This window comes from Salminus brasiliensis, chromosome 8, assembly GCF_030463535.1.
Source record: "Salminus brasiliensis chromosome 8, fSalBra1.hap2, whole genome shotgun sequence".
Classification (NCBI taxonomy): domain Eukaryota; kingdom Metazoa; phylum Chordata; class Actinopteri; order Characiformes; family Bryconidae; genus Salminus; species Salminus brasiliensis.
Window position 1 is genome coordinate 10,361,623 of NC_132885.1, and position 21,454 is coordinate 10,383,076.

General features: G+C 41.2%; 1 protein-coding gene and 1 pseudogene across 1 annotated transcript; both read right to left on the reverse strand.

Annotated features, from left to right (window-relative positions):
* Positions 1 to 1,014: 1,014 nt before the first annotated feature.
* LOC140560558 (gastricsin-like) lies at positions 1,015 to 4,090 on the reverse strand (annotated as a pseudogene).
* Positions 4,091 to 10,119: 6,029 nt separating this feature from the next.
* Positions 10,120 to 13,733, reverse strand: LOC140560557 (gastricsin-like). The gene is made up of 9 exons (XM_072685039.1): positions 13,675 to 13,733; positions 13,391 to 13,511; positions 13,018 to 13,135; positions 12,350 to 12,468; positions 11,991 to 12,178; positions 11,553 to 11,669; positions 11,239 to 11,386; positions 10,407 to 10,505; positions 10,120 to 10,281 (listed from the first exon to the last, which is right to left on the reverse strand). The coding sequence occupies exons 1-9, from the start codon at positions 13,731 to 13,733 to the stop codon at positions 10,120 to 10,122; spliced, it is 1,131 nt and encodes a 376-aa protein (XP_072541140.1).
* Positions 13,734 to 21,454: the final 7,721 nt, after the last annotated feature.

The following is a 21,454-nucleotide window of genomic DNA, read 5'->3' on the forward strand; positions in this document are numbered from 1 at the left end:
GAAGCATGGACAGATAGGGCCGTCCAGGTCGGACTCCAGCATTTTCATTTTGAGAGAATGCTTTTTCTCTGGGGTGGTAATAAATCCCCTCTTTGACATGCTGCATTTACTCTGAATACACACAGGAAGAAAGCCCCCAATCTTTTTTTTCCCTCTTTGTCTTCTTCGTCTTCTTCTTTCATTTAGCAGCAAATGTTGTAACAAGCTGAGACAGATCAGTTTGGTTGGCTTGTTCATGCCGTTTCAGAAAGGATAGGCTTGCACACTTTCACATTCTGTGGAAAAGGAATTTTCTGCTTATTTACAATAGAACAGCAGGTCTCAGAGGCCTGCGAGAAATACCTAGAAAAGGTAATGGAATTTAGACATCGAGTGCCTGTCCTACAGTCCTGGAACCTACTGTATGCTCATATATCTGTCAGTGGGGTACGAGCGTCCAGTGTGTGTCTGACAATGAATGAAGATCCAGGAGAGAAGAGTTTTTATTGAGTTTTCTTTCTTTCTTTTCTTTTTGTTTTGGAATATTCTTATGGCGGTGGAGCTTTTTGCATTTTGAAGCTTTGGTGAAAACCTTAAGCGGTCAGCAAAAGTCAGTTTATTTTTAATGCATTTTATTTAATTGTCAGATCAAAACCTCAGCATATATGAGCCATTTTTCAGTTTTTATGCTTAATATAGAAGATTTTTACATTGCCATTATGGAGATACAATGTTTTGTTCTGATTTCAAACCTGTGCTTATTTAGTAATTCTAACAATTTTTTACATAGAAACTAAAATAGAGGCGCTACAAATGGTTTTGAGTGATACCATAGAAGAACCCCTTTTAGTTCCACGTCTGCATAAAAAAGATATGAGCATGAACCTTTTAAAGGTCTAAAGAATCTTCATTTAATATAAATATTCTTTATCTATTACACTCACACATGTCTATTAACCCTGATTCCTCATGGACGCTAAAGTGGTTCTATATGGCATTGCCCAAAGAACCCTTAGCAGCGCCTTTTGAATAACTCTAAGCCAAAGTGGCAAAGCCCACTCTGGCTCTTCCTTGATCGAACACAGAGTAGAAATGTCTAAGGAAGACGTCTCCCAGGATCCAGTAAGGATGGCCATCTCTGTACTTCTCATGTGATTGCTTGATGCCACTCTTGCAGTCAGATCCCCTGGGATGGTTCTGTTCAGCACAGAAAGACATGGTTAGACTCAGGACACTGTAACTTACCCTTACTTTTTTGAGTGACCTTATATATGCTCACATGTATCAGTGATTAGTGACAACTACATAACTGTAGGTCAGGAGAGCAGTTTATTGCTTCTCTTTCATGCTCTTTCCCACACTCACCTGAAGTACATATGCAGATGGCGGCAGGTGCAGGTGAGCTCCATTCATGACGAACGTCAGCGTGGGAAGGCTGCTCACTTTACTGCATTTAAAGACGTACTGTGTAGCACAGACACGGAATTGAACAACTCGTAAAGTGTATGTTATAGACTTTATGAACTTTTGGTAAGTGAGAAAGTGGACTTACATCACCACTGCCCTCCTTGTGGGCTCCCAGCATTTTATGGAGAGTGTCCACATACTGTGGAGGGCACTCCAGCATGGACGTTCCTGTGTCCACTATGGCAGTACAACCGTGGCTGCACCAGTCTGTAGACTTGTGGTTCACCTCAAATCTGAGGACAGGTGGAGGCATTTCTAGTTAGCCTAATAGTTAAAACCTTGAAACACACTTGTTTAATGTTCTCCAGAAGTTTTCTGGAGACATTGTCAAATTGATAGACTTTGAATGAAAGCTTTTCTTAAATAACTGGAGACTCTTACCCTTCAAAAACAATTTGCCAGTGGCTGTTTCTCTGAGCAGGAATCCAGTTGATCTGGCCCTGGAAGTGGGAAGGGTCAGTTCCTCCAAAAAGAAACCTCACTCCCTCTCTCATCATTCCTGATCAATGAATACAGTACAAATTTAGAGCAAAGTAATGTTTCCATCCATAAACCTCATGCTTTTAGTGATGATATTGAATATACAGGCTTTTTTGTTTACCCGCTCAGATAGAAAGCAAAGACTGGCTCCTCAATGAGACCCTCTTTGATCATGGTGTCCACAATGGTCTCATCACCAGGCATGAAGGCCAGGCCCATGAGTCCGTCATGCAGCGGTTTAGCGAAGTTACTTCCAGGCTCGGTTTTACTCAGGCCAATCTTTTGATTTTTGACTACCAGATTACCCATCTGCAAATTGTAAAGATGGTTAACAAGCAATGACCATAAAGTGAGCTTGGAGGGGAGTGGGACTAAGATGCCTAGCTTCACAACTGAGCCTCAGTGAATCACTGACGAAGGGAGGTGCCTACCTGATAACCTCTGTAAAAAGCTCGCAATGTACTGGGTGATTAGTGTATTGGTGAAGGGATGGTTATGTGTAACCTACACTGATAGCTGTAGGATCTTGTCAATTTTCTTGTCCCAAGCTCGTCTTGTTTAACCCTTAATTGTTAGGTGTAGGATGTTGTCTGCTTTGTGTAGTTAAACATGTAACGACAGGTAAAAGTGTTGCTGATCGGATCATAAATGGCCACAGCAACACAAGACGGGAGGTGCCTACCTGATAGAGCTTGCGGTGTAGACGAAGGGAGGGAATGGGCTGGGCCCTATTTGGGCCCTATATATAACCTCAGTTGTTAGGTACAAGGTGTTACTTGTTCTTTCCACACTGTATAATTTCCTATTATGTTAAATGAATAAGGAAAAACAGGCTCACCGTGATGGTATCATATCCATAGACACCAGCTAGACTCCCAGTTCCATAACTGATGGAGAATGGTTTGTTATTGGTGTGGTATGTGTGGGACTTTCTTGGGTTGAACAGAGGATGTTGGGCTGCAAGACAAATCAGGAGTTACTTGATGGAGCAATGAGATGCAAAGTTAAATTGGGCTGAATGCGGATGGAACGCACAAGTGTTTCACCCATCTGTAATTAAAGCACATGCTCCATATTGTCATCCTAATCCCCGTTTACAGACAGAACGTGCGGCACCATATGTAACATGATCTGGGGATCTTAATCGAATCAGGGCTGGCCTCTTTATGGCTGCCATGTGGCTGAAATACCATTTAACCCTAAGGAATACCTCACATTCACCACATATCCCGGCCTTATTCACATACAGTCTCTCTTACTGTGCTTTTAGTCTCAGTTTGTACAGAAGAACAAAGCAAAGCGATGCATTGTTCAGAAACGTTAATCTGCAGTTAATCTGCCAGTTTGTGGCATCCTTCAAAAGATCCTAGAGCTTTATCTAGGCACAATTGCTTCAATAGCATGGCTTTAGGTGTTTAGTATAGCGCTTAGGGCTGCTGGTCCCCTTGCGTTCGTTTGTTACTTACAGCAGGCGCTGCTCTTGCAGTAGACAGAGTTGACCCACAGGGTGCTGGAGCCTGTGTCAAAGTGGACATAGAAGTACTGTGGAGGGCTTCCCACACCAATCTTTCCAAAATAGGCCAACTGGACATGAAAGAGATAAAAAATCATAGATTGGTCATAGAAATCAGTGGCAAAAATGTAAGTTAGATGCCAAGATTGAGGATCATAGCATGGTTCTGCATTGAAGTATATGGTCTAAATGGCGGATAGACACCAAGGAGACTGTGAGAGCCAAAGAGAGTCATGGACAAAACATACGTTTTGTTGGTTGACCAGGTCTTCTGAATGCACTGCATTTGTGCTATACTGCGAGTACTTCAGCATTTCCTTCAGGAGACCCCGCTCATCCATGATGGCCTCCTTTTTCACTAGAGGGATTCTGGACACAAGTCATGGTCAAAAGGAGTACAGATCTACGATTTCAAAATCCCGATGTCTGAGATTGTTCATGTCCTCATAAGTTATCTGATGCTCATGTTTCTCCATTCCCTCTAGTCTTTTGCATCTCAGTGTCTGAGCTTTGAGATTTGAGAATTCTGGTGCCTGAAAAGACCTTTCATGCTTCATGCTAATCTTTGCAGACCACATCTTGTTTCTCTTACCTGACGAGTCCCTCAGTGAGAGCCAGAAAGAGCAGGCCGAGTACCACGGTCCTCATCATGTCTCCTTTTCTCTCAAACACACATACACACACACACAACAGCTAGCTATACCAGACATATTTATAACCAAACCTTATCCAGTCCCATTAACGTATTTTCGCATTTGCCTTCAATTCTGTAAACACTTCATGGCGACAAGACTGATATCAAACCAATCTAAGTAGATTGTGTCTGATTCCATATTTGCTTAAGCAAAGATTATTGGACTTTTTTTCTTTGCTAATCTGATGACACCATTTGATATGGTTCCACATCAGAGCAAATCTAATGTATTTTCTGGCACATATTAAGGTTTTGTGGTAGGTCTTATCACTACCACAATCATTTGGCACTGTGTTCTTAAAGATTAGCACTATTGAACTTATATATTTTGCACCTCTAGCTGTTTTTGTGGCACAAATATAATTACGTCCTTATATAAGCTTAAAACAACAATGGTATATTCGACGAGCTTTGCACTTTTGCATCTCATGTGCTCGCAGAGCTTACCCTCTGTGGTAATAGAATCCATCAACCGCAGGACAACTGGACATTCATCAGCATTGCAGCTGGAACTCGGCCACAGTATATCAGCTGAACTCATATACACTGGCATTCAAAGTATGGGCACTCATGGTCAAAATGTCTGCTATTGTGAATAGTTAGGTACGTCGATGAACCGATCTAGCAAAAGGCGTAAAGTTAAAGATGCAACATTTGAAGCAAAATTAGTGCATTATTTTTGTTTTTGCCCCATGCAAAAGTTTGAGCACCCCAAGAGACCCGAGCCAGATAAGGTCTCCCTGACTCCTCTAACCTTGTCTCAATAATCATCAGCCATGGGTTCCTCTAAGCAGCCGCCTGACACTGACTGATGCCCACAAAGCAGGGGAAGGGTATATGTAGCCATGTGCAGTAACTAAGAAATGTCAGGTAACAGGAATGCTGAGGTCAAGTTGAGGTCTGGAAGGAGACTTTCCAAGAGAGGTGCTCATAGGGTTGCTAGAAAGACAATTTAAAACCCCTGTTTGACTGTAAGACCTTCAGTCATGGAGGAGTCTTCAGAGAAAAACCTTTCCTGCATCTTTTTTCCTACTGAAAAAGATGCTTTCAAAGGAAACAAGCTGTGGACTGTGGACTGATGAAGTTAAAATAGAGCTTTCAGGCCACAGTAAGGAAAGATAGTAGGTCTGGAGGAAATCATGTGTTACTTTGAAACTGTAAATTCAGAAAGAAAATAGTGTTTCATCTTTACCTTTATGTCTGTTGGTGATCAGCTCATCATTTACTCACTCACACGCTAGACACATTGCTCAGTAGTGACCAAATGTTGGTTACATAATATTTGCTGTAATACACCTACTAAATCTGACAATTAGCTGATGGGTTGAATAAGGTGTGCTTGAACAGGAAAATCACAGACTGTAGCAGAACCCACAGCTTCCAGGTTCCAATACTGATACCGATACATGAACCTTGCATACCCGCCAATACCCAATCCGACACCACTGTTGAATTAATAAACCATATACATTTTACATTTATGGCATTTAGCTGATGCTCTTACCCAGAGCGACTTACAATGGTATTCAGAGGTGGGCCAATGCAGTGTTAGGAGTCTTGCCCTAAGACTCTTATTGGTGTAATGCAGCATAGCCACCCAGACTGGGAATTGAACCCCGGTCTTCCACATAGTGTGGTAGCTCACTGGCAAGTAGTGGTGATATCTGTTGCACCACACCAACCAATACACCTCACCATGTGGAAGAGACTTAAGGCCCCAGGGTTTGGTACTGGTACTGGAGGAAGGTATTGCATAAGAATACCTTACCTAGAATCTGATATGTGCCTTAAACATTACTTCACTAACTTCTTCACTAACTTGTTATTAACAAAGTAACACAGTTATAAATCAACAGAATTGCGGTTTAGTTTTCACTAAATAACAAATGAGTGCTCTCGGCTGGCCGCCGTCACAAAGGCTGTGGCTTTTAAAAACGGTCACGGGAGATTTCAATCTTTCAATCTAAATTCAGACATCAGATCAGTGCATGATAAAAAGTAATGGAGGTAAATAAAGCAAGCTGACCAGCTGTTTTGTGTTTCCATCTGCGAAAAGAAATGTTCCTATTTTGTATTTTGATTATGAACACAGATCACTGCAACCTCCTGTTATGGAGAGCTGTTTCCTTTCACACAGGTGCAGAATTGATATGCATGTTGGCCTCCAGTTCCTAAACAGTGTGTGTTTGCACAGAAGGCAGGAGGCGATGGTGAGGTGAGGTGAGGTGATGGAGACGGTCATCAGTTGGCCTTGGTTGGTGGTACTATGCTAGTCTTCTGTGTCTGTCTGATAGGGCAGGGTCCACTCTTAAGTAATTGCATAACCTGCATATTAGTTTATTCATTGTTTAGAGTCTTTTACAGTAGCTTTAAGACTAATATTGAAACAGTGCGAATACAATGTGTGATGTGTGGTTTTTCTTTGTTGTGTGCTGCATTTTACAGATAATCACAAATGATGCACACATTATTTAGTTAAAACTAAAAAAAAAAGATTTCAAAAAACAAGAATTAAACAAGTAAACAAAATGCAGCAAACAGTAACCAACAGTGATAAACAAAAACTCAAACCTGACAAACGAAATGGCGAACATAACAAAACCTGGGACTGGGAGAATGTTGGGAGCTGAGCCAGAACCAAAGGGGAGGATGACAGGAGAGGAACCAAAAGGGGGCTAGAACTAAACCCCACAGGCAGCACCTGGGCGATACTGGGGAACCAGCCGCTAGACCAAATGGCAAGGCCGACCAAACTGCAGCGCGACGCTGAGAGTGTGTGTCACGTTGCTGGAGCGTAGGTACCTTGAGCATCCAAACATCAAGCGAACGAGCCTCGCTTGATACGTGAGTAGCCGAGAGACCAACTCCTGAGAGTGGGTAAATCCTGAGCCGTCCTAAGCACACCTGAAATCAACGTGGAACCTCAGGGCGTCCTGGAGGCTCCAGTACGTACAAACTTCTTAAGTACCCCCCAGTCCCAGGTGTAACACATGAACCAAATGAACATGAAACGACTCACTGAACCAAACACATGAACGTAAACAAGGCGGAAGTCCTTATTTGGGCCTGTGGGCGGCGGCGCCCCAGGGGAGGGCGCAATACTGAGTGCCTCCATCTTTTACAGTCAGTAACCCTTTGTGAATCTGCCATTAAGTCTGATTTCATTCATTCAGTCTGATCAGCTGGGTGATATGGTAAAAATATTATTACAATATTTTTCCATACACAATATTTATCGTGAGAGATGTCATCACATCAGCAGTGACAGATTTTTAAACACTTTGTGAAATTTTGTATCATAAAAAAAAAAATCACAGTATGTTAAAATATTGTCATATTGCCCAGCCCTACCTTTAACCCTTCAATTTTCTTCCAAATAGTTGTTGATTAATTGATTTTGTATTTTTTTAATTATTTTATGTATGTTTTATTTTATTATGTAAAACGAACTACAAACAAATCTCTGAATCTTGACTATTTTACAGATAGTCTCAGTGTTGACTTGTCAGCTCCAGTGTCAGGTCTAATGCTCTTAACTACAACAGTAATAATAATAATTCGTTCTGTAACAATAGCCTTACGGCGTGACTGTGAAATCCCGGAAGATCACTCTTTGTTCACTTGTTATGAGCAGGGATGCATCTTTCTTTGCACATGTATTTCTGTCCTCCTCAAACATACAGTAGCAAGCGTGAGTTTGTCTGACGTCTGGCTGTGCTGTTGCTGTATGATACAGGACACACAGACCTTCAATGACCTCTCAGGAGTGAGGGAGAATAAATGAAGGGCTAGATTCCATCTCTTTCGTCTTTCCAGCGTGCGACCACAGAACGTCAAAACATCCAAGTGATGTCTCTCCTCTGTCTTTGTCTCTTTTTAGAAGAGCCTTTGAGGAATTTCGGCTATAGTCCTCGCAATAACAACATCTGCCCTAGCTGGCTCTGCCTCTAAAGCAGTTTGTTCCTTAGAAATGTTTGCCTTTGCTCTCAAGCTAAAAACGAATCCAACAAGATATGGTTTAGAAAGATAACCGGATACGAGATACAGCATGCTTTCTTTCTTTCCTCAAAGAAAGCCAAGTACTTTAGAAAAGTTATAAATAAACTTGAACATAACGGTTCTTCAAAAGGTTCTTCGAGCGATGCCATAGAACCATTTTGGTTCCATAAAGAAAAGAACCTTGACTTGACATTTAAATGGTCTTTACACTAAGGTCAAGTCAAGGTTCCTTTCTTTTTGGAACCTTGGACCCAAGACCTTATGGCGTCGCTCAAAGAACGGCTATAAGCAGCTTTATTTTTAAGAGTGTTAGGATCTACATTTTGAGTCTGAGGACTAACTCTCCAACATCTAGCTTGTTTCATGTCTGGATCACAGCTTATGCGAGGGAGCCAGTAGCAGTACTGACTAGTAGGGTTGCAAAGGGGTAGAATTTTTTTTTTAAATGTCCATCTTTCCATGGGAACTTTAGCTTGGGAACTTTTGTAAATATTTTCATGGAAAGGTTGAGAACTTTGGGAAATTACGGGAATTTATTGGAATTAATAGGAAACTATTAATTAGGAAACTAGAGGAACTATATCATACACTATCATCAATGTACTGTTTTTTGTCAACAGCAGACATGAAGGCATAACAATACATTCCCGTAATTACCTGTTAATTTCCCAACTTTAAAAATTCCCAGAATATTGCAACCCTAGTGAGGAGTGACTGAGCAGCAAGTGTTGAAAGCGGAGGAGCAGATGCTGATCACAGCGAGCTGAAGGTACTGATTCACTACTGCTACACACACTCCCCCTAACCGCACTGTCAACAGATCTGTCGTCTCAATCACCCTCCTGTCTCCGCAAGACCTTCTCTCAGCTCAACATTTGACACAGAGCGGAGTGGAGGAAACGCTTTAAAGAGAGTCATTTTGACAAAGCCTTTTTAGATGCGCCCACACAAACAGGTCTTTCTGGATCAGGAGATTAAGGGCTTTCGGCCTTGACGGTTCACTCTTGTCTCTCATTTTGTCTGTGAGCTCATGAATATTCGGTGCGGTGCGGTGTCAGCATAGCTCAAATAACTTAGGTGATGAATACCAATCAGTGAAGTGTGGGAACGACCGCTTGGGGCCTGCATTCTTTTCACAGGTGTCTTTCATTCCACATGGCACTGGTATTGAATGAGGGCAGCTATAATAGCTTGAGGAACAAATTGGATTGCGTTGCCCATCAGATATCATCTGGGGAGGTAAATGGGACAATATTTGGCTAACAGTGGAGCTTCCCACAGAGGTGACACCCATGTGGAAATTAAGCATTTGCTTTAGATTTATTTTCCTGTATCACTGACCTCAGTGACTTAGATATGATATAATAAATAATGACTTTAAGCAGCATTTAAAAATTGGTACTCCCCCTACAGTTGGGGAGTGTATTTCATTATTACACCACTGCTGTGAATACAAATCGTGCTACCTAAAACGTATCCATTTTTCTGTGTTTGGTGCTGGGTGATCGACAGCAAGTTTTGTGACTAAATGCTATGGCCTCCACACCTTCAGAGGGTGGATACAGATGTGCAGGTAGGTGTTGCCTGGATGCAGATTGAAGGGTTTTTAGGTGAAATGGTAAAAAGGCATGGGTCTATGGCCACAACATGTGAATGGTGCAGTACAGCAAAGTTGATAACTGCTTTGATCGAGTCACAACATGTTAATTTGTTAATACTCATGGAATCATGCTTTCATCATATCATTTTATTGATTTCCTTCTTGAGATAGGGACAATATAGAATATAGAATAAAAGGCCAGAATGTTAAAAACTTCAGGTCAAAAAAAAAAAAAAAAAAGTAAATTAATTTTATTTTGCTTTGGTGCCACGAAGGGATTTAAACCTCAACCTTGTGGTCAAACTCTTTCTCAGGATGCCACTGCTAGTGGTACAGCAACTGTTGCAACCTGTTGCAACTTCTCTGCTTCAGAGTGTGTCTGTAACATTAAGCCAGGGTAGCAAATCCCACTCTAGCATTGCCCTGGTCAAACACAGAGTAGAATTGCCTGAGAAATACATCGCCAAGAATCCAGTAGGGAAGGCCATTTCTGTATTGCTCATGGGAATGGCTAATGCCGCTCCTGCAGTTCCCATTGGAATCTTCGTCCTGTTCAACCACAAGTACATGCAAGGTCATGGAAACATTATTATATTATTATTATTATTATTATTATTATTCCTACATAATACAGGTATACCAGAAGGAAATCAGGACTTTTCCCCTTATTTTACCTGAAGCACATATGCAGAGGCTGGCAGGTGCAGGTGAGCTCCGTTCATGATGAATGTCAGTGGGGGAAGGCTGCTCACTTCACTGCAGGCAAACACGTACTGAAGGTGTAACAAACACAGTTGATCTACATGAATATTATGTGCTTGGATTTTTAACAATAAATAAAAAAGCTGCTATTAAAAAATCAACAAAAAATTCTACAAACTGGAAGATCAACTTTTAATACACAACCAATCCACAGATCATGTGTTGCATATTTCATGAAAAAAAACAACACATCTCACTTGTTAAACATTGCTTGGCATAAAATATAGGGACTGTCTTTCATGGTGAGTTCATGGTAAGGGGGAACCAATTACTTTACATATCCCCGCCCACTCAGCTTACCACAGTTTAGCCCCACCCATCCAAAGCAGGACAGCAATTCAGCAACTCTGTCCTATTCAGACAGAATTAGTTAGTATTAAAATTATTATTATTATTAAAATACATTGGTTGTAAGATTGGTTATCATGTCCTAACACTTTATCAGTGGTAACTTTTTTGGAGGTGACAGTGATGTCGAGATTTCTTATCCTATGTACATTTAGCGAACATTTTACAGATGGCTCATAGCAAAATTACATTATTCCACCTCCCTGTGTAAAACGAATCCTGTCTGAATGGGTCTTTAAAGGAACTATTTCAAAAACAGCCAGTTTAATTTTGAAGGATGATAAAAAGGTTGACATTGCAACCATCTTTGGTACATAAAACCACACAAACCCTGGAATACAAGAACAATGTAGGATGTGGGTCCTTTTCATTGTGGATGAGTACTTGTGGACTTACATTGCCATTCTCGTCCTGCTGGGATCCCAGCATTTGATGGAGAGTGTCCACATACTGTGGAGGGCATAACAGGAGAGAAGTGCCTGTGTCAGTAATGGCAGTACATCCAGACTCACACCAGCCGGTGGACTGATGATTCACCTCAAATCTAAGGGAAGAAACAATTTACATCAACAGTTAAACTTCATTGCTGTCTCTGTTTACTGTACATTCTCATATTCAGAGCCAGGCCTACTAATTTTAAAAGAGACTACATGGGGCTGATCACTTTAATGTGCAGAATGATGCACTGAATGTGAAATATGGTCACTTACCCATCAAAGACTAATTGCCAGTGACTGCTTTGCTGTACGGGAACCCAGTTGATCTGACCCTGGTATAGGGAGGGATCGGTACCTCCAAACACAACCTCGCTGCCACTGTCAGAGTTACTGTTTAATAGTTGCATTAGTTGTATTAGTTTCAAAGCCAGATATACTTTCATAGAGGTAGTATGATCAATTATGATAAATATTCGCTTCTGTGAGCTGGAATATATTTATGAAATCAAACAGTTAATGGAAGAGTTCTTGAGCAGTAATCTGTGAGCTTAGACAAGTTTTGAGTAGTTTTGACTAACAGTGTTGGTCAGCTGGGATGGGAACTGGCTGGGAATTCCCAAGACCATTTTCTATTATCACAGATCTGATGTATGATCCATATATGTGGTTCCTCACTTGAAGTGATGTGGAACACTACGTCATTTTCTTTACCTGCTCAGGTAGAAAGCAAAGACTGGCTCCTCAATAACACCTTCTTGAATCATGGTATCCACAATGGTTCCCTTGTTAGGCATGAAGGCCAGACCCATAAGACCATCATGTAAAGGCCTTGCGAAGTGATTGCCAGGCTCTGATGTGCTTAAACCGATCTTCTGGTTTGTGACATTCAGCTCATCCATCTGTGAAAGGAAAGCGTTAGAGCTTTATGAATAATACACTGCTACTCAAAGCCTTGGTCTTTATTTGCATATCTTACATAGTGGTTTCATACTAGTTCCTAGTACTGCTAGCCTATAGGTTAGTTGAATAAGTCATAGAGTTTAGAATACAGAGAGTTAGACCAGGCTTACTGTGACTGTGTCATAGCCAATGATCCCAGAAACGCTTCCTGTTCCATAGGTGATTGAAAACGGCTGGTTATTACTCTCATATGTGGAGGACTCATTTGGGTTGAAGAGAGGATGATAGCCTGGGAAACAAATGGAAAATTATCCCATAGGCAATGACACTGCAGAGCCCAGGGATAATTGTTATTGACAGCCTAATCTCTTGATCATCTAAGGCCATGTTAATGTAATAAGGACTGTTCTTAGACTAACATAGGACCTGACATAGGAGATACCATTTAACGCTGAAGAATGACTTAAATTCAGCACATAGCATCATTCTCACAGTGGCCACAGTTTGTACTGCACTTAACCCTTTAAAACACCTATGCCAGGGCCGAAAGTGTTATTACAAACTAGTGTTGCACCGCCGATACTGGCACTTATACACAGTATCGGTATCGGAAAGGAAAAAGTGGTATCGGTGCATCCCTAATTACATATCTCTATTACCAAAGAACAGCCCCTCCTGTTTGTCCAGAAGTCCCTGTAGTTACTAAATAATGCACCTTGTGTAATAAACCTTTCTGCATTAGCGGGTTAAAGCAGTGTAGAAGACAACAACCATTACTGATATCCTAGCAAGACATTCAGATGATCCCAAGAGGTTCCCCTGTATCTGTGGTACTCACTGCAGGCATTGCTGTTGCAGTAGACAGAGTTGACCCACAGAGTAGAAGAGCCAGTGTCAAAATGGACATAAAAGTATTGGGGAGGGGTTCCTATCCCGATCTTCCCGTAATAGCCCATCTGTGAATGGCAGAGATATGAATCATTCAACTCACTGGCCAATAGTTTTACAGAACCAGACCATGTTTGTTAATTGTTATGAGGTTTCTAGATACACTGTGGAGCTGCAGATGACTCTCATTTTTTTTCTGCTTTCCTTTATTAAAATAAATAAAACTTCAACAAGTAAAATCTCTAGAATTGAGGAGTTCTGTGTAGCGTGTGGGTAGCATGTGTCATATTTTGGAAATGTGGTAAAAAAACTGATGAACTTACGTCATCCTGGTTGACGAGGCCTTCAAAATACCCTTGCTCTGAACTGTACTGTGAGTGTTTCAGAATTTCCTTGAGGAGCCCCCTCTCCTCCATGATGGTCTTCTTTTTCACAAGAGGAACCCTAGACAGAAGATGTTCACAGCAGAAGTGGACAATTTAACAACATGCTATCCCTATGATGATAAATTATGTACATTTTTCTATGTATATCATGGGAACTGTCAGTGCTTGTACAGAACACTGCCTCATGCTACTCGCTACTGCCCACATCTTGTTTCCCTTACCTGATGAGTCCCTCAGTGAGAGCCAGACAGAGCAGGCTGAGAACCAAACACCTCATCATGTCTCTACACACCTCCGGTCCCACACACACACACTCACACACAGACAGAACCACCTGAGCCAGAAGCATTTATAACCAGCTCTTATCCAACTGCAGTGCCCTGCACAGGCCCTTTCTGACCTTAACCTCAAATCTGAGTGTGTTGTGATGAACGTAGTGTTGACTTTATCACAAATAACAGAGGTGAGCTGCATTAGATTGGGCTTATGTAAACCAAGTATATATTTTATGCATATATACATGTTATCTAAGCTGATAATATGGATGTTGGAGCCAGTTGTGAGTGTATCCCTGGCGTAAGCAGTGGCCGGTGTTATCTTAAGATTACGTAGTCATGTGTGAAGTCATTGAATGTCACCTTCAGTTGAAGCACACCTTAGCTGTCTGTTTAATTCACTACATCAAATGCCGAACAGGCTCAGAAATCTTAAATAGACTTGTTTACTTTGTTTCTGATACTATTAAAATGGGTTTTATAGTAAAGCAAATGTATTTTCTTATTTATATTTATTGTCAAAAAGCAGCTTTACAAAATCAGCAATCAGTAAAAAGACAAGAAATCAACAACCTAAGAAGACATGAAAACCTAAGACCCCCAGTGAGCAAATCAAAAGCCACAGTGGCAAGAAAAAACTCTCTCAGAGCTGGAGGAAGAATCCTTGGGAGGAACCAATACTCACAAGAGGGACTCGACCCGTCCTCCTCTGATTAGAACTATTTATAAATTATTGATAAAAGTCACAGGACCACCAAGACTGTTGTACTGCTCAGGTGTGCAACATAATCCTAATAATCATAACATAATAATCATGGTGTAGTATAACTTAATATAATCGTAGCAGTGATGGTCAGAGTAATGAGTGGAATGATAGTTGATGGTAATATTAATAGTGGCAGATAAGAAGAAAGGAAGAAATTTGCAGTGCATTTTACAGTGCATAATTGGTTCTTTGCAGGGTTCAATGGAGAACCTGTTGTGTGTGGTTCTTAATAGAGCATTTAAACTGGTTCTACATAGCACCAAAAAGAGTTGTTCTCTCCAAGACCAGAACTCTGTCAGTATACTATACACTCTCACCCTGTCCGCATTTGAGCACTCCCTACAGCCTATGTAACACCCATTACACTTAACACACCACAAAGAGAGTTAACATAGAGCCTCAGATAAAAAAAAACTGGACTGTGAGAGCTTTTGACTTTTGATGGTCACTTTTGTCTGTCATTTGCTCTGAGGCCTCATGAATATTCAGACTGCAGTGCTGTGTCCACATAGCTCAAACAGTTTGGGTGATGAATACCAATCAGTGCACTGTGGGGACAATGTGTCTTTCACATCTCTTCTTTTACTGGGATCTGATGTGAGTGAGGCCCGTTATGCCACTGAAGAACCAGTCTGTTTTTCAGCAGTTACATAGAAGTACAGTCATAACAAGAACAATTACCTTCCAGTGTATAGAGACCTAGAGTAGGCACTTAATTCCACAGATGTAACACTGATATGCTATCTAATTGTTCCACAAATAATGCCGAATTTACTTACTTAGAAATGTAATATCACGCTGGTTCATTCGTCATGGAATTTTGGTACAATATAAAGAACAGATGAAAAATAAAAAAAACAGCAGTAGTGGCTTGTTTTGATACTGTCTTAAAACGTATTAGTGCTGCGGTTACACACACACACACACACACACACACACACACACACTTTGTGTAGGTGCTGTTTAATGTAGAATTACTCCATGAACTTTGTTTGTTGAACTTTTGGCTCCCCGTGGCCCCAACTTGGGTCAACAGAGCAGTGTTTTGGGGGACTCTGTATGTGTGTGTTGGTGCTGAAAAGCTTTCTTTTTCATACCTGTGGAACAAGACAGCAATGCACCAGATATGCTTTCACCTATTTTCTCTGGAAACCTGAAAAAGTTAGTAAGGAAAATACACTTCTGTCATTTTGGAACATTTTTACTGGCTCATTCATCATGAAAATTTGACACAATATAAAGAACAGATGAAAAAATGTAAAACAGCAGTGGTGGCAAAGCTTGTTTTGATACTGTCATTAACAGACACCTCATTTTGGATGATTTTTTTGGTTTTATATTGGAGTCATATCAGTATCAACAGTTTAAATAGTTATTGGAATTGGATAGATTTAACTAGAGTGTTAATGCTGGTTGACCTAACGACGGTACTCAAATAATTTTTTTGGATTTTGTTTATTGCACTCTGTACAAAATACATGCTATAGTCATTTGCAGTGTTAATCTAAGTAGTCTAAAGTTCTATATTTTATAAATGTTCATGTACCTTTATTGGCAGATATGTACGTGGAAATATATTGGGACGTCAACACCTTTTATGCTTGAATGTCAGTCTTCATAAATTAACAGTCTCCAACATCAATTACAGCAGTACAGGCTGGTCAATTGAAATGTTATCATATTTAAAATAACAAATGTAAAATCCATTAAACCCAGCATCAGAATAACATGCTGTAACACAGAAAAACACATACCACACATTTCTTCCCAGATGAGGATCTCTGAGATGTTTTTTAGATGGTCGTTTTTGACTAATATTCACCTAAATATCTGTTAAATGCAACAGAATTGCAATTCCTTTGAAATGTTGAATTGAATTGATTGAAAATCAATTCTCAATGATCAAATTTAATCCTAGTACAAGATTCTAATTCTAAACCTGATACTAACTATAACCCTTTTGAGAATCAGCAGATAGTTTGTTAATAGTCTGTGCATGAGAAAATAATCTGAAGATATTTTGACCACATTTTCATAACACATGACAGCAGATTTGCTGATAAAACCTTGCAGGCCTAGCTCTACTTGGATGCGCCCACAGCATATGTTGGTGTGTTTGACCAGAAGACTAAAGGACACTGGTCTGTGGCCACAAGATGGAGGTATTGTTGTAATAAGGCATATCAGTGTCTGCTGCTGTGGTAAAACTACATGCTATGTCCAAATGTTTGTAGACACTGTTTCCAATGGATGCCTTCATCTACTTTAAACTGCACCCATTGCCGACACAGATCTGCAAATGCACACACACAGCTAGTCTAGTAGAGAGTAGAGGCCCTGCAGAGAGGCATTGCTAATAGAATAGGACTTCCTAGAGCAGATAAACATGAACCTATTGGCACCATTCCTAATGCCAGGCGTGGGTTTAAGAAGTGCAGTCCACGCTTGACTAAGACAAGGAGGACACCTTGAGAAATTTGGGCTGGAGTTCTGGGGGGCTTTGAGGCTGATGGGACCCAAAGCCAGACCCCCTTTGCTGGGCAGCGGATGGATAGAATTAGACCATCGGGAGGAGAAGGGGTGTGAATTTTCATCATGAGAAGGAGAGGGGAGAGTAGCAGCTATATAGTGCATAGTAATGAAGAGGAGGAGGTGGGGCGTCGTCCTTCTTCCAAACTGTTAGTTATTACATAACTCCATTTAGAGGGGTATAGAGCCCCCCAGCATTGAGCTGTGGAGCAGTGGAATTGCATTCTCTGGAATGATGGATAGTGCTCCATCCAAAACCTTTGAGATGAGTTGGGAAGTTAAGGATCCTGACCTCACTGACACTCTTGTCACCAAATGCAATCAAATCCTCACAGCAATGCTCTAAAGTCTAGTAGAAAACCTTTTTGTCTTGGACAGTAGAGACAGTTACTCCAACAAAAGCAGGAAACACTCTTTTTTAATCTCTTTGATTTTGGAAGAAACAATGAATTAGCAGGTGTCCCAATACTTTTGTCTATATTGTGGATATACAGGATCAGGCTGATGGATAGATGGATGCTAGTGGCCCTGAACCACTGATTTCTGAACATTCTCTGAAATCATTCTGTTCACTTCAGGTTTGCATCTTCTCCTAGTCATCACATCAATGCTTACAGAAAGCAGATGTCTTCATCTAGACGTGTCAGTTCAGATAAACCAGACCAAGCATTACAGTATTAGCCTCCATTCTTCTGGAACGTTCTGGCAGAAATCCCAAAAGCTTTAGAAGAAGTGTTGCTTTGCTTCTTCACAAAACAAACCTTAAAATAGATTAAATTGCATGACTTTCTTTAAGTGGCTCTTCACAAACAACCCCTGGAATGTATTCTTTTCTAGAACTCAGGACCTTCTCGTTTGTGTGCTACAGGCTTGTACTATGTTCTGGCCTGCGGTTTCTCTTCTCGCATGGGATGGTAATTGTACGTGCAGGTCTCTGCAGGAGGGGCAGAAATATCTAATCCTCTAAAGAGTTCACACGCTCCGCGCCCTACCCCTCCCTCCACGGCCCATCTCTCGCCCACCTCAGAGCTAACGAGACACGGCAGCTTCTCACAGGGCCACTTTGGACTCCATCCCCGCTGCAAAAGGGCCCCCGTTTCACCCAAAGAGCACCAACAAAGGAATCAGGGCTAATTCTTTTGGGCAGGTTTTAATGAACGCAAACAAACATTTCTAAGCAGAATTCGGTGGCTTGTTTTGTTTGACATCACTCATGAACTTTACCTTCATTCAGCAGTTTGGCCTGGTCCCTCCAGAACAATTACAGGAAGACAAGAGTCAGTGTAAAACGTATTAGTGCTGCAATTACACACACACTTTGTGTAGCTGTGTAGTGTATAATTACTCCATGAACTTTAGCTGGCTTCTTATAGACACCAATTGGGCCAACGGAGCAGTGTTTTGGGGTCTCTGTATGTGTGTGTTGGATAGCTTGCTTTTTCATACTTAGGGACCAAAAAGCAATACACCAGACAAGCTTTCACCCATTTTCTCTGGAAAACCTGAAGAAAGTTGGTAAGAAAAGGCACTTCTGCATCTCACAGAGCACACTTAAGCTCCCCATGCTTTTGCATTCACAAGAACAGCCCTCATGCTCATCAGATAGGACACTTTACAGACGCATGAGAGGCACACCTCATCAAGGAGCCCCAACACAGCAGGTTTTGGCCATCAGCCCAAAGCTGTCACCCCAGAGCCGGAATTTCAGGGTGACCTGTGTGAGGTGACCGGGTCCCACGAGGGCCCAGGATGGAGGCGTGGTGTGGCTTTTCCTGTAATAGAATGAGGGGGAGTGAAGCGGGCCAGAGGTTACTAAAGTTAGCTCCACCGGTCTGTTTTGTTCTGCAGCTGAGGTGCTTCCTGCTGTGGACAGTGTGTTTCCTGCACGTGTGTGTGCATGTGTGTATGAGTATAGGTGTGTGTCCTCGGTTATGACACTGTCGGTGCTCTCTTTCTCTCTCTCTCTCTCTCTCTCTCTCTCTCTCTCTCGCGCGCAGTGGCAGATCGCTGCAGGGGGAACAGTGTGTTCTGAGAGAGTGTTGCCATTGCTATTTATATGCTATCTTTTCTCCGGACTTTTGAATGTAAGCCTAGTAGCACATGTTGCAACAGTTGGCTTGGTCTATACAGTAGGTGTAATAAAATATGTTGATATATTGAAGTATCGCGATATTATGTTTTGCAGTACTGTGTCGATTTTTAAAAACACAGTATTGATTTTAATGAATAATTTACATTTAAAGATGGGTGTCAGACAGTGGTGCATTTAGTGTTGTGTTTAAACACTGATCACTAGGTCGCCGTGTTGTACTCTGTCCTCAGATTCTGCTGTTCTTATTGATGGATTTTCTTTTACTCAGATTTGATGTCTATGATGGTATATTTTTTAGACTATGACAGTTTCCAAAAATTAATATAAAAAATCGCAAAATATCGAATGGTATTTTTAGATATTTTTAACAACAAAAGGACCAAAAAAAGTTCATTAGGTGGTAAATAATAATGTTTTTAAGTACCGCGGATAATCATTGATCAGTAACCGCAGATTAACTGCCAAAGTTTTACCATGGCAGTGTGGAATACAGGTTTACTACCCCAATTACTTTTTACACTGGTAATTCACTCATTCTCGACACAGAGCTGCAGTGCAAACAAACCTACTGAGACTGAGCAGATGTCTGTCATGTGACCGGAGTTGACGTTGATGTATAAAACTATTACAGTTTTTAAACATTGTCCCACGAGAGCCATAAGACAACACATCAAGCTCGATCACACATTTGAAGCTCCATTACTCTGGTGTGTGAGTGGAGAGCAGAGTTTTGTTAGTGTGAGCTGTGGGAGTTTCATATAGACACAGAGAAGCCAACCTCAGAACGATGGATTCCACTGGTAGTTTTTTATGTGGAACGGGATGAAAGGAATACAAAATGCAGCATGAGAGAAAGTGTCAAGCGTAGCAGTAACACAAATTCAACTTTCAAACTGGAAGCTAAAATGACTGACTGTCTCACATTTGTTTGCCTTTTTCACTTTTTGCTGATCCAAAAACATGATCCGAACTTACTACGAGTTTTGAGATTCGTAGCACAAGTATTAAATAACATACCTTAAGGTTTGATTTCTGTTTCTGAAATTCTGTTTACTTTATTTACAGCTACTTAACATACCACAATCATCTACAACTTAATATATTCTGTACACATAGAAATATTATATAAAACTACAAACTATTAAACACATATGAAGTAATACAATAATATCATCACATTATAACAATTCATATTTGTACCTGCTTGTACTGCTCTTAAATTATTATTTAGAACCAACAACTTTTGAATGATAGTGTATAGACATTGTTGTTGTTTATCAGTGGCTAATGTTGGTAAGCTGATACATTGGACTAGCTCTAATCACTATTTCCCAACCCTGAAGCTGGCAGAGTTGCTAGCCCTGCCCATGGTATTTATGTGATAATCTAAGGCACTGGTATTGAGTGTCAGCTGCCCTGGAGGGAGCTGTGGGGGAGAGAGTGGTTTGTTTGGCAGCGGCTGTGGTTATAACTGTGGTTAGAAGGAGAATGGGAGGGAGGCTGGTGTTGAAGGCCCTGTGGCAACCTCACAGGCTGAATAACACCCAGGGAGACAGGTGCTTAATGCTGTCTTCTCAAAGCTCCGCCTCACACCGCTTTCCCCAAATGAAAACATGCCTCCTCCTCTCAGGGGCAGTAAATCTCCTACCGTGTAATGGGACATGCTCCTGGAGTGTCCTGCGCCTTGTCCTTCCATGGTCTTGTCATTTAATACAGAGTGGTGAATGTCCTCTCCTCCATATCTCTCTCATTCACTTGCTAGAACACTGCCATGTCTCATATCGTTCCCCTTAAAGTGTTGGATTAAAATGTACCTATTTAAGAGTTGGGCTGAGCTCAAAAGGAACCCACTGTAGATGTCCACTCTTCTGTTGGTTAAGAGGTTCTGACCTGTCTGGCCTTTAAGTGCTATCTGGTTTTGCCCGTGACCTTTTCAACCCCAGCCACTAATCTTTGCCTCAACGCTACAGAGGCGGGAGGGCAGGCTTGCGGAACTAATGCAAATAGGTCGGCCCTCTGCTCATTGGTTTTTAAACTTTACAGCCTGTTACTGGTCCACAGAGCATGTGGAGCTACATCTGCAACAACCCTTTAACCCTATCTTGCCTACTTGTGTTTGCCAGTATATTTGGAGACTTTGGCAGAGGCCCTTTAAAACCCATTGAATAGCTCCTCTAAAAACCTTTTGGAGATACTTGTTTTTTCGACATTGATAAAAAACTTTATGGACAAAAGTATTGGGACACCTGGTCTTTTACTCTGTCTTCTAAAATCAAGGGTATTTAAAAATGTGTATCCTGCTTTTGTGGGAGTAACTGTCTCTACTGTCCAGGTGAAAG

Bases quoted from the DNA above. Each gene is read 5' to 3' on its own strand.
- LOC140560557 (XM_072685039.1), bottom strand. From the start codon at position 13,733: ATGATGAGGTGTTTGGTTCTCAGCCTGCTCTGTCTGGCTCTCACTGAG. The intron at 12,469-13,017 runs GTGAGTACCACA...TTTGTTTCCCAG, and splicing joins CTGCAACAGCAATGCCTGCA to GCTATCATCCTCTCTTCAAC. The intron at 12,179-12,349 runs GTAAGCCTGGTC...TTCCTTTCACAG, and splicing joins TTGGCTATGACACAGTCACA to ATGGATGAGCTGAATGTCAC.